The sequence below is a fragment of the Canis lupus genome, chromosome 36 (assembly GCF_003254725.2).
Source record: "Canis lupus dingo isolate Sandy chromosome 36, ASM325472v2, whole genome shotgun sequence".
In the NCBI taxonomy this organism is placed as follows: domain Eukaryota; kingdom Metazoa; phylum Chordata; class Mammalia; order Carnivora; family Canidae; genus Canis; species Canis lupus.
In genome coordinates, this window is record NC_064278.1 from 15,801,281 (window position 1) to 15,819,068 (window position 17,788).

General features: G+C 35.5%; 1 protein-coding gene across 3 annotated transcripts in view; it reads right to left on the bottom strand.

Moving 5' to 3' along the window:
- Positions 1 to 17,788, bottom strand: part of TLK1 (tousled like kinase 1) — a 150,437-nt gene that overhangs the window by 102,742 nt on the left and 29,907 nt on the right. For all 3 annotated transcript variants that reach the window (XM_025460142.3, XM_049106085.1, XM_025460141.3), the window contains one exon: positions 3,477 to 3,595. In XM_025460142.3, coding sequence (XP_025315927.3) covers positions 3,477 to 3,595 — 119 coding nt within the window. The remainder of the gene's footprint in view (positions 1 to 3,476; positions 3,596 to 17,788) is intronic.

Consider the following 17,788-nt stretch of genomic DNA (forward strand, 5'->3'; position numbering starts at 1 on the left):
TAACATTCTCTCTCTCTCTCTCTCCCGCTTCCCCCCATTCATGCACTCTCTCTCTCTCTAAAAGAAGATTGGTATTTGGGGACTTTTATTCCTTCTTAGAGGAATGAAAAAAAAAGAATAAAACATTTTTAATAGAATAAAATCCATTCTATCTTATAATTAATCACCAGACATCCAATGGACCCTTTCACAAAATTTTTTTAAGATTTATTCATTCATTCATTCATTCATTCATGATAGACATAGAGACAGAGAGAGGCAGAGACACAGGCAGAGGGAGAAGCAGGCTGCCTGCAGGGAGCCCGACGTGGGACTCGATCCCGGGACTCCAGGATTGCACCCTGGGCCAAAGGCAGGCACTAAACCGCTGAGCCACCCAGGGATCCCCTTCTTTCACAAATTTAAAATGCATTATGGATCTTATTGATATTATTTTTCCTATATTTTATTATTAAATCATCCTAGGAATTACATAATCATTACTCACCATTGTTTACCAATTACTCCCAACTATGCTAAAATAAACAAAAACCGGTACAAAAAAAAAATAGAATAATGATAATACAGGCAGAATAATGGCCCCCTATGACACTCACATTTTAATACCCAGAACCTGTGAATGTTACCTTCTAAGGCAAAAAAGATTTTGCACACGTAAGGGAAGAAGGACTTTGAATTGGGAGAATTATACCAGATTATCCAGACAGGCATGAGCCCCATCTAATCACTGAGTACTTAAAGTGAAGAACCTTACCAGATTCTGGTCAGAAGAAGATGTGACTTCCAAAGAACAGTAAGAGAGATGCATCAATGTGGCTTTGAAGATGGCAGAAGGAGACTACCAGCCAAAAAATTCAAGCAGCCTCTTGAAGTTAGAAAAGGGAAGGAAAAGGTCTCTCCTGCAAAGCCTCTAAGAAATCCAGTTTTGCATACAACTTGATTTTAACCCAATAGGACCAATGTCAGACTTCTGACCCTCAGAACCATAAAAAAATAAATGTCTGTTGTTTTAAGCAACTCTTTGGTAGTTTTTTATGGTAGAAATAGAAAAACAATGCAGATATAATGACCTAAAAGAGTGACACAACAGTGTCAAAAAATGCATCATCTTTCAAGAATGTAGAAAGACTGGAGACAGAGGCACCTGGGTGGCTCAGTCAGGTAAGTGTTCAACTCTTGACTTCAGATCAGTTCATGATCTCAGGGTCATTGAGATCAAGACCCATGACAGGATCCATGCTCACCAAGGAGTCTACTTGGGTTTCTCTCCCTCTGCCCCTCCCCATGCATGTGTGTGCATTATCTCTCAAATGAATAAATAAATCTTTTTTTTTAATTTTTTTTATTTTTATTTATTTATGATAGTCACACAGAGAGAGAGAGAGAGGCAGAGACACAGGCAGAGGGAGAAGCAGGCTCCATGCACCGGGAGCCCAACGTGGGATTTGATCCCGGGTCTCCAGGATCACGCCCCGGGCCAAAGGCAGGCGCTAAACCGCTGCGCCACCCAGGGTTCCCCCGAATAAATAAATCTTTAAAAAGGAGATAACTTAAAAAAACAATACTAGAGACAGCCTTACAGACTGATTTTAGATTGCATAGATTCCAGATGAGAATTAAGAAATTTTCATTTTCCACTCAAGATGGTCAAGAGAAGAAAATGACAAGAGGAAGATGTTTTATAATTCTTAGACAAATCAGAAAATAAATACAAGGAAGTAACAACACTTTTAGACTCTAAAACTGATGGCAATGACTATATAAGTGAAATCTCAGAGTCGCTGAATGATACCATCCTAGATGAATTTTCTCAAATTCAAGAATCAATGAATTAGATAACATATTTGTAAGGAAAAAAAGGAAATGTGGTATTTTCATCAATTAGTCATTCAACTGAAGGACTTCATCATATAATATTCTTCTACAAGAATCTGGACTACTTCATGCTCAAAGGATACATGACAATAATCCTTTGTCTTTTATGATGCCTGTGCACCAAGATTTATATGATACAAAGAGAGTTTTATATGCTTAAATTCTGATTAAAATGTCTAATAAAGTTGTTTTTCGTTATGTCTTATTCCTTCTGCTATAAATTAGTATTAAAATAACTTAAAATATAAAAATAGCAAAAGGATGGGGTGCCCAAGTGGCAGAGTCGGTTAAATATCCAACTCTTGGTTTCAGTTTGGGTCATGATCTCAGGGTGGTGAGATCAAGCTCTGCACTCAGCATGGAAATCTGCTTGGATTTCTCTCTGCCCCTCCCCTGACATGCTCTCTTTTTCTAAAATAAATGAATATATCTTTTAAAAAATCATAAAAGGATCTATTTGACCCATATAGTTCACAGTGATGACTATTTTTTTAAGATTATATTTATTTATTCACGAGAGACACAGAGAGAGGCAGAGACATAGACAGAGGGAGAAGCAGGCTCCCTGTGGGGAACCCAATGTGGGACTTGATCCCAGGACCCCAGGATCATGACCCGAGCCAAAGGCAGACACTCAACCACTGAGCCACCCAGGCACCCAACTATTTTTCTTAGTATACCAAGAGCTATTCAAAACTTCAGAGTTACAGACTATGAAGTAAAAAAACCCGGGGTTTGATTACAGCAAAATTGAAGTGTCCTCCAGAATGATCCTATACAATCAATAATGGATACCACGAACAAAGCTGAAAAAGAAAACAATCTTGATAGAAATATAGGCAATCACTGGAACAATTTACAAGAGACTCCCAAAAAGCTAACAAGGACATGAAGAAATGCTCAAAATAATATAAGTAGAAATATATATGTATATTATTTTATACCTGCTAGATTATCAAAAATGAGGAATCCAGATGATGCCAAGTGTTTCTGAGATGTGGGGATACATTAATGATCATGCATTCTGTTGAAAGTGCAGATGAGTCCTGTGTAAGTGTTCTGTATAGCAATCTTCTACTACTCATATACCCTATCACCGAGCAATTCTGCTCTGGCATATATAACCTAAATAAATGCTCAAAGAGGTCCATAAGAGAAAAAGTACATGAAATTCACTACAGTTTGAGGTAATGGGGAGTTGAAGACAATCTGAGGTCTATCATTTGAAGGCATAATAGATACACTAAAATTTTATGCAGCAGTTATACAAATAGGAACATATACAGATAGGAACAAGGGTGACAGAGGCAAGAAAGAGACAAAGGACAGGAAAAGTAAAAATTATATAATGGGAGAAGAGCACTTCAATTCACTAAACTCAGTTTTACCCTGAAACCTATTACGCTGTATTATACTGCCCCTACTAAAGTATGTTATGCTATATTAAAAATCGGGTTTATAAATACCGATTTTTCCCCTATGTGTTATAAAAATTATAGTAATTAATAATTTATTAACCAATATGTGGGATTCTTTTAAAAAATATATTCTGGATCATTTAATACAAGGAAAAAGTGTCAAATAATTATAATTTTACTTACTTTTGCTCCAACACTGCAACTGCCTGTGCTCCCCGTACTCCCACTTGCAACTCCTGTAAATCTAGCTTCCAATAATTCTTGCCTTCTCGGATCCAGACTATGAAGCTCATCCATTGCACCTATTAAGAAAAACAACAACAACAAAAAAAAAGCATATATTCATATACAAACACAAAATACACAGATGTAGTTAGTTGTCAATATAAACTTAATGAATGCATTCCACAAACAGATGAGACTTTAAATTTTTTATCATGTCCTTCATTCATTTATCAAAACCAACAAAAAATTTCCAACATTTCTGACTGCAATCCACAGTAAGAAATGCACTATTTTCCACCCAATTCAGAGTATATTTTAAACTGGGAAAAAAATTAAAAATAAAAAATAAACTGGGAAAGACTGTTTTATAGCTGTCACATTCCAAAGATTTTTGGTACATTTGATAGTTTTCAGTTTCTATCAGGTGTATGAAAAATATACATGTATCAAACAGATCATTGAGGTAACATCTATTATTAAACAATCACTGCAGAATTAAAGGGGAAAATTAGCATCCTCATGTAATTGCTACTATGCAGACTAAAGCACCACAAATTCTAGCCAAAATTCAATTAAACTCTTAAAATTTCTTTTATTTGTATCTGCCAATTCTCTACTGATAAAATCTTAAAAATGACATACATGAGTGGGTCTCAAAAGGAATAAGGAGAAATCCCAAATCACATGTGGACATTTTCAAACTAAACTAACTAGAACCCTTCTACATACTCTGACATTCCTCTATCTTAAAGGTTAACAGTTATCCCTATACATATTACCTTTTAAACTTGCTTTCATTACCTTTTATCTTTATCTGGACAGAGGACTGGATGGATAATGGCCATCCTTCCATGTTTACTTGCTTATATATTTACTTGAATATATCTTTTCTGCCCATTCCTCTTTCTTCCATCTCAAAGAGGTAACTATAAAAAACTGAAGCCTTCAATTTTTGCTTTTGATCCCATTTCTTCTTGATATCCAAGGGATCTTGCATTTGCATTTACAGATCTAAAGCTATAAAACTCTTAAAACATAGGGGAAAGCATCATGATCTTGGAAGGATTTGGCAAAGATTTCTTAGATATGAAACCAAAAGCATAGGCAACAAAAGAAAAAATAAGTTGTAATTCATCAAAATTAAAAACTTTTACACATCAAAGGACATTATCAAAAAAAGTCAAAAGGCAACTGACAGGATGGGAGAAAATTACCTGCAAATTGTATATCTCATGAAAATTGGTATTCAGAATACATAAAGAAATACAACTCAACAACAAAAAACTAAACAACACAATTTAAAAAATGGGCAAGGGGTGACACGTGAGTGGCTCAGTTAGTTGAGCATCCATCTGACTCCATTTCAGCTCAGGTCATGATCTCAGGGTGGTAGCATCAAATCCCACATGGGGCTCTTGTGCCCCATGTTGGGCTCTGCACTCAGCACAGAGTCTGCTTGAGAGTCTCTCTCCCTCTGCCCCCTCTCCCCCCTGCTCTCTCTCTAAAATAAAATAAATAAATCTTTTAAAATGGGAGAGGACATGAATAGACATCTCTCCAAAGAAGATATACAACTGGCCAATAAGTACATTAAAAGAGGCTCAATATCAATCAGTAGGGAAATGCAAATCAAAACCACAATGAGATACTTCACACACCCATTAGGATGGCTACTATCATAAAACAGAAAGTGTTAGTAAGGATGTGGAGACATCTGAACCCTTATGCATGGCTAGTGGGAATATAAACTGGTGCGGCCACTGTGGTAAACACAGAATTACCATATGATCCAAAAATATCATCTGAGTATATACCCAACAGAAGTGAAAGCAAGGACTACAATAGGTCTTTTGCACATCATGTTCATACCATCAGTATTCACAATAGCCAAAAGTAGAAGCAACCTAACAGTCCATCAATGAATGAATGGATTAACACATTGGGGTATATGCATAAAATGGAATATTATTCAGCATTAAAAATGAAGGAAATTTTGACACAGGTCACAATACAGATGAAATTTGAAGATATGCTAAGTGAAATCATGTAAATATTTACATAATGAGAAAGATAGCTTCCTAGAAACTTTTTACTGACAAAATTCAAGATATAATAACTAATGAAAAAATGGAATTGGGAAATACACTTGAGTTTCCTATCATCATAATCTTCTGCAAATACTCAACCGATAATGTTGATCAGTTATGTACTTATCTTAGAAATGTCTTTTCTGATAGGTACTGTTAAATACTGATATCGACCCACAAGTACATGATTTTGAGTATATTCACTACTTAGAAGGCAGCTACAGAAGTCAGATTCTTCTTTTGTTACTTGTTTTCAATAAATCACTACACTGCAGATTAATCACTTCCAATAGAAGGTTCCTTAAGTGTAAAATTAAATGGATTTTGAGATATGGAAACTTTCCTTGCATCAATGTCTGAAAAATGTTGCTGGAACTGTAGTTTGATGATGGAAACTCATATGGAATGAAGATCTCACTTTGACAGTATAGGAGAAATATATAAAGCAGCTTTATGTTACTTGTGATTCAAATAGCTGCCACTGAAATGATTTTACTGCAACTTAATTTCACATGAAGCACTACTTTGCCTCAGAATTTTAGGTTAATTTAAAGAGTATTTCCAAATCTGCAGGAAAAGCTAATTTCCAAATCCAATCATTATTTGACAATAGGGGTTGAAGGCCATCCTGTTTCATTCAGAAAAATTTCAATCTCAGTCCTAAGGTCAAAAATTGTAAAAAATTTTACTACTAACCCAGTCAAGATATTCAGCTTCTGTGTCCAACAAAAATTCATGCAGCTGATGCTAGTTAAATCCATATGAGCAAATCAAGTGCACCACTGACAATATTGATTCAGTAACACATGATAAATTCAAATATTTTCTGCAAAGGACCTACTGATGAGTAACACAATAACCATAGTTTTGGACACCTCACATTTTTACAAGCTTTGTAAAGTTATCCAACTAAGCCTTTTTCTGTTCCACACAAATTTTTACGACCATCAGGTATAGAAAGAACATCATAGCAGATTCCACTTCAGATTGTACTTAAGTGTTTTCTCAACTTTGAAAATATTCTTGTAGTTGCTCTCCACAGACTGTTCATGGAGTCTAATTGTTCTGTCACTTCAAATTTGGCATTGACACCTTGAATCAACAACAACTGAATAGTATCAATAACATCTGTCAACTCAGCAAGAGCCAAGGAAAACCACTTGCCTTGTTTTTTAATGGACTATCGATGTTGCTTCAAATGTCCCCAATTCTTAAATCAACTGTTCTGGCCAAAAAATTTAGTCTAAAACGCCTTTATTTTTTCTGGACACATTTCTTTGCTGCCATCAAACAATTTAATTAACTCACCATCAGTAAATGGTTTTCCTTGCTTGGCTAACAAATGAGCCACTTGGAAACTTATTTTGGTGGCAGCCTCATTTTCAATTTTTATTTTTATGAAGAAATTATGCTGTGGTAAGATATTCCATTTTAAATTGACTGTTACTTTAAGAAAATAGAGTTGAGACTAGTATGGTGTATGCTTAATCTAATAATGTCAACATACATTCTCTAATAGCTACAGTGTCAATGCATGATAGAAAAAATGTTTTGCTCTCTAATTCAACAAAATAATACACACTCCACTGTGCCTTAAAAGCATGGCACTCAGAGTCCATTTTTCTTTTCTTGTTTTGACATGATAGATATGCACTGGTATAAAAAAATAAAATAAATATTGCAGGCTGGCAATACACATGGCACTCAAAACACTTTCAAGTTATAACAGCAGCACTGAAATTTGTAGCGCACCAAAAGCTGTATGAAGTGATAAGAATGCCATATAGGGTCTCTGTCACAACTACGCAGCTCTGCCATTATAATGCAAAAACAGCTTTGCTCCAATAAAACTTTACTTACAGGCAATAAAATTTGAATTTCACATATCATAAAGTATTATTCTTTCAGTTTTTTTAACCATACAAAAATAGGTAGTTTGCTGACTCCTATTGTAACAAGCACATTTCAAAGATTTTAATTTTTTATGCAATCAAACTATCATTTTGACACTTATCAGAAATGTGGTCCTTAATTATAAGAGGTGAGGTTTCCTGAAGAATACGTAATTTCACCATAATCCATTAAATTCTTTGTTATATAAATATTTATACTTTTGAAAAAGAAATTATAAAAGCTACTATAAAGACCATATTATCCTTAAAGAATACCCATCTCTAAATACAATCACCTGTCTCCTAATTATGGTATTATTCTTACTAAACTGCTCCATAAAATTTATGCTAAACCAAAATTTCACATAAAAAATATGAGATGTCACTACCCAAATAAGAGATCACATCCATTCCACAAAGAAAAATTTTAGGGAAACATAAATGAAGGCCACAATTTTACCCATTATAGAAATAGGTCACGTCCCCTTCTAATAAACATTTTATTTCTCTCTTACACACACACACACACACACACACACACACACACTCACTCGATAGATTTTAATTATAAACTTAGCCTCCTAAGGTGACCAGTCTAAAAAAAGATGCATGTAAAAAAAATAAATAAAATAAAATAAAATAAGATGCATGTATTTAGACACAGGATTGGTTCTGGTTAGTCAGCATTACTTTATAGTTTTATCACCTTTTTATGACAAGGAATCTATCTTTTTTTAAAATTTTTTTTCTTTCTTTTTTTAAAGATTTTATTTATTTATTCATGAGAGACCGAGAGAGAAAGAGAGGCAGAGAAGCTGGCAGAGGGAGAAGCAGGCTCCATGCATAGAGCCGGATGTGGGACTCGATCCCTGGTCTCCAGGATCAGGCTCTGGGTTGAAGGTGATGCTAAACCACTGAGCCACTGGGGCTGCCCTCTATCTTTCATTATATCACTTTTTAATTACCTTAAGACTTCATCTTCCTTGGCAAATAGTCAAAACAAAATCATGATATCTAGAAAGCACGTTTTCAAAAGTTTAATTCCAGTTACCAAAGAATAAAGAAGTTTGTTCACTTAGACCCTTCTCATATAGTCATCTGCAAGTAAACCATTATCTTACATTTTTAAATTTAAAACTTTCTGAAGTCTGAAAATATTTTAATTCATTCCAGAATTTAATTGTTATTTTTTTATATTTCATCTGATAAACTGATTTATACAGAAGAGTTAAGGTCTTTCTTCTACTAATATCTTTCACATTATGCTAGATAAGGCAAAGAACTCTGACTAAAAAAATACCATGATAAAATTAGAAATTATTTCAACGGGATAAAATATTCCATTTAAATCACTCCTTTTCATTAGTTCTTTAATGCATTTCAAAGTATAGAAAACAAAAGGAATTTAAGATGACTACACTGTTCAACACTCCAGAATTACTTCTGACTCATCTTTAAACATCTATTTTAACATGGTTAATAGAATATATTTTCATATACAGTATTTTGTATCATATAGTGAACATAGTTATTATTTTTGAATACATTCCAACATTTATTCCACAGCTTGATTTCCAATTTAAAACCAAATATCCTAATTTTTTGGTACTTAACATGTTAAATGAGCTATCACAAAAGTAGCCCAATTTCTTTCATAACCTTTTTCCCCCATGAATCTAACAAAAACATCTCTCACATTTTTTTCTAATGATATTAAATATTAGCATTTGGAAATTTAATCCATTTACAATTTAATTGTATATAGGTGTAATTTTTTCCAAAGGAAAATGTCATACAATTTCTCACAAATGTAACCTTTCCCACCAATTTGAAATACTTCTCTGGCCATCTATCATATTCCTACATAAATGTGGGTCTGTTTCACTGAACTATTTGAGTTATATACATCTATCCATCTACCCACACACATATATATATGTACTGTACATATATACATAACTATACTCTCTCACAGACACACACCCCAAACATTTCATTTAGAATGACCAAAAAGAGTAAGCACAGAAAGCCAGATTCTAGTATATACATTCAGTTATATAAGCCCGTGGTAAAGAGAACACAGATCTGGATCCACTCCAAGTCAAAGTGGTGACCTGATCTTTAAGATACGTAGTCATTTTGGGGATGCCTGGATGCCTCAGTGGTTAAGCTTCTGCCTTTGGCTCAGGTCATGGTCCTGGGACTGAGTCCCCCATCAGGCTCCCTGCAGAGAGCCTGCTTCTCCCTCTGCCTCTGTCTCTCTCTGTCTCTCATGAATAAATAAAAACTTAAAAAAAGAAGGTACTCAGTCATTTTAAATGCTTTCGTTGTTACCCTTACAGCAAAATTTCAGACATACTGAAACCAAATTACTCATATAAAGAAATATAGCTTGCATCAGAGTAAAGCACAGAGTTCTGGTTTTTTGCTTCTCTACCCTACCCTGTCATGACCCTAGAGAATGAGTAATAATTTAATCTCAGTTTTATTCTTATAAATAAAAAATGTCTAACAGCTAATTTTTCTTTCATCAAAAACAAATATACACAAATAGACAAGCTGGGTAAGCATGGCCAAGTTCCTTAACCATGTTTCAGCCTCTTTATATATAAAATAGATAATAAAAGTATGTACCTTATAGTTGTTAGAGTAAAGTAAGGTATATGAAAAGTTTTAAACTAGACTTGTCATTTACTGAGTATTGAATAAATGTAACCACATATGTATGCTACAAGTGCTCAATAAAGATTGGCATATATTATAGACAGATAGACAGTATACGCTCCCTTTGTAGCTTTCTCCCTGTGGTTAGAATTTCCAGGTAGGTAAAATGGCATATACTTCAATGCCTAATTTTTTTCTGTTAATGTCAAAGTAATGTAACCAACTACTATTTCTCTACCTTCTTCAGGCTTATAATAATTTGCTATTTTTAAAACCAATTTCTGTCTCATATACTCATATACACCTATATATACACATACAAATGTGTACAAACACACACATATATATTTTTTAATGATCTATTTCTCTATTTTAACATATAGTTCTCAGTCTTAAAGATAAGGAAATTGAGATAATGAGAGATTAAGTCATATTACCTGTTGTTAAAACTTATATTCACTCAACTAAGCACCCCTTATCCCAAAAGAGCAGTACAAGAGTGTGTGTGTGTGTGTGTGTGTATGAGAGAGAGAGAGAGACAGAGAGAGAGAGAGAGAGAGAGAATGAATAGACATGTGCTTATACATGTAAAAAGCAATGTTTTCTGAGAAAGTCCAAAATAGGAATTCAGTAAAACCTGACCTAGTTGCTACTTTCTTAAGTCAACTGGTATCCTATCCCTAATTATTTAACAATCTTTTTTAGTTTCATGCCTTTTCCCATTATAATACATGCTGTTTGAAATAAGTAATACAGAAATACAAAAATGAAAGTCCCAATGTTTCTCTGTATCCCAAAATCCCACACCCCTAGAGATAACCATTTTGATATACCTTCAAAAAAGGACAGTGATGATGTACTGCTCCACAGTACTCTTTTTTGGTCTATTCTTTCCCAATAGGGCAGGGTGAAAAAAAGGGCTACAGAATAGTTATTTCTCACAGTTCTTCTGCAGCAGGAAGTAAATCTCTGACCGGGAAGTTGCATGTACTCTACATAAGAAGTCCAAGTTGAGCATTACCTACCTTTTAAAACACTACCCGAAACAATGTAATATAATAAACAAAGATAAAATATTCTAGATTTTATATAGTGATTTCAACATAAGCATTATTTCACCAACATGATCTCTATCATATCTTCAACAAGATTCCTAAAATGGATTTCTGTGGACATTTATTGTAGCAAAATAGCTGTAGGGTTAAGAGTATGGGCTCTGCTGCCAGACTGAGTTCAAATCTCAGCTCTGTCCTCATCCATAAAATCCTAATAGTAACAGAGCATACTCCATAGGATTCTTACGATTAAATGAGATGACACTTGTAAGCCCTTAGGAATATAGAGCCTCCATAATTTCTACTTACTAAGTCCTAGAAAAATAAGCAATCTCCCCAAAATTGCATGCCAAGTAAGTAATGTGAGATGAGAAAGCAACAGACAACAGAGCATTCCAGTTTACTCACTTTCAATTTCACTAGCCTAAACCTTCAAATAAAGAAGAAACAAAGTTTTAAAACTTGTTTGCTTAGGGAACCCTATCTGCTCTAAATGCCCACACAGACATGTTTAACATAAATTATGCAGCTCAATGAAAATAAAAACAATCTTTACCGTCATTCCCAACTCTAAATTGCTTTACAACCCCAGAGAATCCCAAGTTTAGGTGCCAGATACATAAATGAGTGCATAAACCCATTAAGATCATAATATTCCTCTACAAAGACACATTTCCAAAGACTCAATCGCTCAAGATAAAAAAAAATTTTAATTTTAGTAATATTTTCTAGTACCTTCAGCTTTAATAAAAATGCCAACCTATAACTATTTATTAGTTTGTTTATTTATTTATGGGGGGGTGGGGAGGAGGAGAGGGAGAGGGGGAGACAATCTCAAGCAGGCTCCATGCCCAGTGCAGAACCCAATACAGGGCTTGATCTCACAACCCTGAGATCATGACCTAAGCCGAAATCAGAGTTGGATGCTTAACCAATTGAGTCACCCAGGCACCCAACCAACCCGTAACATCAGATAAATATATAAGCTAAGTAAATCCATTTTAATGAAGAATAAGAAATTATGATTTCTAACAGGTTGAACCATATGAAGCTATATTCAAACATTTCAAATATATAAAAAAGTCATATGGTTCAACCTATTTACTTGATGACCAGAATAGTCTAGAATATAACAAATCCTGCCATGTCCTTATAAATGATTATGACTACTTTACAGAAATTCAATATAGAATACAGAATTCAAAGAAATTGTGAGTGACAACATTCTCATACATTTTCTGTGTATTATCTCAAAGCTGCCAAAATGGTAGTGATAAATGCAAAGCCTTATTAAGTTTATACCTTATAAGGTTGGCCTTGAATCTTAATCAGTCTTCCAGCAAATCTGTACATTTAAAGAGTCTGATTTATAGCAAGTTTTATTTCAATTATAGTAATTTTCCAACTTAACTTATTTCCCAATGACAAGTTGTTTGCCTTAGGAGGAAAGGATATGTATCTTCATAGAGGCAAGAAATAAGCAATTTTACTTCTTCCCCTTTTTACCATTGCTCATAAACTCCAAATTGCCACCAATAAAGAAAAATGCAAAAAACCAAAAAATTAGAGCCTAAAAATCCCACCCATAGTCCTATGGGTAACCAATGTCAACAACATTCAAGTTTATTTTCTTCCAGTTTTTCTTCTGTATACTTTTTAAAAAGACTCTAGTTATTTTTAGAGGGGGCAAAGGGGCAGAGGGAGAAACTCTCAAAAGGTTTCTGCTGAGCACAGACTCAGACGCCCAGATAGTTCTCACAATCCTGAGATCATGACCTGAGTGGAAAACAAGTCATACCCCTAACCAACTGAGCCAGCCAAGTGTCCCATTTTTCTGTATACTTTTTATTCAGTGATTAACATTACACTTTATAGTAGCCCCTGGCATTCAAAGATGTTTCCACATTCATAATTTCAACCATTTCCAAAGACCCTAAAAGTGGGACACCTGGATGGCTCAGGGGTTGAGTGTCTGCCTTTGGCTCAGGGAGTGATCCTGGAGTCCCAGAATCGAGTCCCACACTGGGCTTCCTGCATGGAGCCTGCTTCTCCCTCTGCCTGTATCTCTGACTCTCTCTCTCTCTCATGAATAAATAAAATCTTCAAAAAAAAAAAAAAAAAGAAAAAAAAGACCCTAAAAGTGATAACATAATAAAATTATCATTTGTTGAAGTGCTGCTAAATAAGACATTTATCCTTTTTTTTTTTTTAATTTTTATTTATTTATGATAGTCACAGAGAGAGAAAGAGAGAGAGGCAGAGACACAGGCAGAGGGAGAAGCAGGCTCCATGCACCGGGAGCCCGACGTGGGATTTGATCCCAGGTCTCCAGGATCGCGCCCTGGGCCAAAGGCAGGCGCTAAACCACTGCGCCACCCAGGGATCCCTATAACTATATTTTTGAGGAAAATTAAACCCAAACAGAATTGAATGGATGGAGGTTGTTATATAAATGTCTTATTTAGGGGATCCCTGGGTGGCGCAGTGGTTTGGCGCCTGCCTTTGGCCCAGGGCGCGATCCTGGAGACCCGGGATCGAATCCCACGTCGGGCTCCCGGTGCATGGAGCCTGCTTCTCCCTCTGCCTGTGTCTCTGCCTCTCTCTCTTTCTCTCTCTGTGACTATCATAAATAAATAAAAATTTTTAAAAAATTAAAAAAATAGTTATAAAAGTATAGTATATATAGTTATATAAAGTATAGTTATCCCAATGCCCCACCAAAAAAACTATGTTGTTTTTGAAAAATCTTTCCCCCACAAAAATCCAATTAACATTAATAATGAAAGTGGCAGTAGCCATTCTTTGACTTAAAAACAACTTCAGATAAATTATAAATTTATGAATTAATGTAAGTTCACTGCATATTAATGCTATCCTATACAGTATACATGTTTTTTTTTCTTTTTTTTCTTTTTTTTTTTTTTAAACATTTTTATTTATTTATGACAGTCACAGAGAGAGAGAGAGGCAGGGACATAGGCAGAGGGAGAAGCAGGCTCCATGCACCGGGAGCCCGACGTGGGATTCGATCCCGGGTCTCCAGGACCGCGCCCTGGGCCAAAGGCAGGCGCCAAACCGCTGCGCCACCCAGGGATCCCTACAGTATACATGTTTTAATGAAATTTACTTACATTTCCTACAAGTAACTTAAATGTTTAAGTGTGTAATGGGTATGTTAAGGTTCATTACGATAATCACTCTACCTCAATAAATTTTAAAGTTTCCATAATGAAAAGTTAACTTTTTATATTTCCCTACATTTTTGTGAGGGCATCTGTCTTAAGGGCATGTGCAAATTTCAAAACTAAGAAAGCTGTCTGGTAGCCATCACTGTCAAGATTCTACACTAATTAATATTTTGTATCTTATGGTCCTACAAAAGCAATCTTCTACTTTATGACATGTTTTCGTGAACATTATTTCACAACTACTTAACGTTCCATTAAATGGATGTACAGTAATATATTTAATTATTCCCCTCCCATTGGTGATTCAAGTGGTTTCTAATTTCTTGCTATTAAAAACAGTACTGCAAAATAAATAAATACACAAACAAATAAATAAATAATAAAAAATAAAAGTAAAAACAGTACTGCAACAAACATCATTCTACCTAAAATGCTTTGTATGAATTCAGAATTATTTCCTTAGAACAATGACTCCCAAAGCCTGGTAAGAAAAACGTTATGTTCGTATTTATTTCTCCCAGACCCACCTCAGCAATCTCCATCCAGAGTCAAAAGGTAACTGTGCAGAAATGAGTTAACACAGCGAGGATGCCATCTTTAGTAGGAATCTGCTGCAAAGAGATTCCTACCTTTCTCTAATAGATAAGGGCGGTTCACAGTGCCTAGATTGTTCGTAGAAATAATGTGGTTGGTGTATGTTAGCAAGAAGGCACCTCCAAAAAAATCTTGAATGCAGAGTCTCTAGCGAACTTCCCTGGATAGACACACTGCACATATGTTGCTGCATTTTCACTGGTGGAAGGGTATGTACCCTATGTGCCCCCTCTTGTGAGGGAGAGAACCTAAAGAGGCTTATGTAGAAGTTATCCAGATTCTGCCTTTGTTTTCCCTTTAGGATTCAGCCGTGTACCTTCACTATGTTGGTGTACTACATATACATCAAATGTGAGGAGAACTAAGTGCTGAGCCCACAAGGCCTTCCAGTTAATCTCTGCACATAGTGGACACCTAACACAGCATGTAAAGCTCGTTCACCTATCTTACCACTCTAAAACAGACTGACACAACCTCTGGTCACTAGTGAAGCATCATGTTCACAGCCCTAGGTAAAAACTAGAGATTGCCCTGCTACTTGAAGTTATAGAAAGTTATAGAAAACCCGAGGTAAAGTTAAATTTCACGTCTTATTTCCCTGCCAAGACAGGCAAATGCTTTTAGTTCTGAAACTCTCTGGCAGACACAGTAATTCTGAGTCTGCAGCTTTATCAGTGAGCTGGCATATCTCCTCTCACTAGACTATAAACTAGTCTATAAACAGGAATTTTGGGGGCGTTATTTGTTCACTGAAATATCAAGGTGCCTAAAAGAATGCCCAACACATAGAAGACTCTCAATAAATATTTCTTGAATGAATAAATGGATATTCTCGGGCATCTCCAAATTTTCAAACTGAAGAAATCTGGTCTAAAAGACAACCAAATTTGTGTTTTAGCTCTAGTACTTTAGTAACTCTAAGCCTCAGTTTCCTCACTCATACAATGAAAATAGCCATCTAACTTATTGGCATGAAGAGGAATACAACATTTGGGTAAACTCCTCCAGGCATAAAACAGACGCTCAATAGTGAATAGAGTTTATTTACAAAGGCCATGGAAAGTTCAATAAGAAAACTGACTTAATATTAAAAAAATTAAGGGCACCTGGGTGGCACAGTCGGTTAAAACATCAAACTCTTGGTTTCAGCTCAGGTCTGATCTCAGGGTCATGACACTGAGCCCCGTATTGGGGTCCATGCTCAGTAAGCAGTCTGCTTGAGTTCCTCTCGACCTTTCCCTTTGCCCCTCCCCCTGATGCACCTGAGCGCACTCTTTCTCTAATAAATAATCTTTAAAAAAAATTAGTTAAGTCAGGTAGAATATTAATACTGTTACATGGGAAATATTACAGCTTCTGCATCTCTGCCTAATTATAGATTCCACGGCTGATTCATGGACATCAGTTAGGCGGCTACTGTAGTGATTTAGGTAAGAGAAGACATTAGCTTGAACTAGTACCACAGAAGAACAAAATGGTATCTAGGAGATGAAAAAAACAATAGGACTTGGTAGTAGACTGAATTTGAAAAGTAAGGGAAAAGGAATGTTTCTGGTTTGCACATAGATAACTGGTAGTAAGATTCACTATAAAAGGAACTGGTTTGGGGAGATAGATCATGAGTTCCTGTTTGAAGAACCTGAACTCGGTATGTTTTAGGGACAACAGTGAGTTTCTTCCATCAGGTCTCACTTATCTTATAATAAGTTATAACCTATCTATATATAACCTATAGATAACCTTCACCTAACAATGAAGACTAAGGCTTATAGTTACCTATTTAATGGGCAATGCTTCAATTATCATTAGCAAAGAGCATGGGTAGCAGGAAGGAAGAACAGGTACACAGAAAGCCTAGTTCAATATACAAAAAATAAAAGTACAAATGATGAGGAAAAAGAGCTTTCACTACCATTTAGATATTTAAAAATTTATCCATACTATGGATCACTTATATAACCAGTTCCGTTATAAGTCACTAGGCCAGGGACGCCTGGGTGGCTCAGCAGTTTAGTGCCTGCCTTCAGCCCAAGGCGTGATCCTGGAGTCCCGGGATCGAGTCCCACGTCGGGCTCCCTGCATGGAGCCTGCTTCTCCCTCTCCCTCTGCTTATGTCTCTGCCTCTTTCTCTGTGTCTCTCAATAAATAAGTAAAATATTTTAAAAAAGAATAAGTCACTAGGCCTAAAAGACAAGCAGTGTTCACACTATGAACACACATCAATAAGGAGAAAGACAAATAATGTAAAAGAATTAAACTTGAAATGATTAAGGCTGGATATATCAGAATTAATTTTATGAACTACTCACCATGTATGTCTAAATACTGCAGAGGATAATAATTCTCTAAACCGTTTAACATACTATTGAATTATATTTTATACAGCAAAAAGTGAATGAATAATTCTATATGACACAAAAAAAATCAATCCTATTTCTTTTTTTTTAGTCACCATAGACGTACTTTATCCTCCCAGTTTGGTGTTCATATACTTTAAAAACAATTACAGGGCAGCCCAGGTGGCTCAGCGGTTTAGAGCCGCCTTCAGCCCAGGGCATGATCCTGGAGACCAGGGATCGAGTCCCACATTGGGCTCCCTGCATGGAGCCTGCTTCTCCCTCTGCCTGTGTCTCTGCCTCTCTGTCTCTCTCTCTGTTTCTCTCATGAATAAATAAAAAAAATCTTTTTAAAAATAAAAAAATAAAAACAATTACAAAATGTTTAGCTTCTCTATTAGACTGGCTTTGGGTAAATCAGAACTTTCATTTACTGCGCTCCTCATTCTTTTTT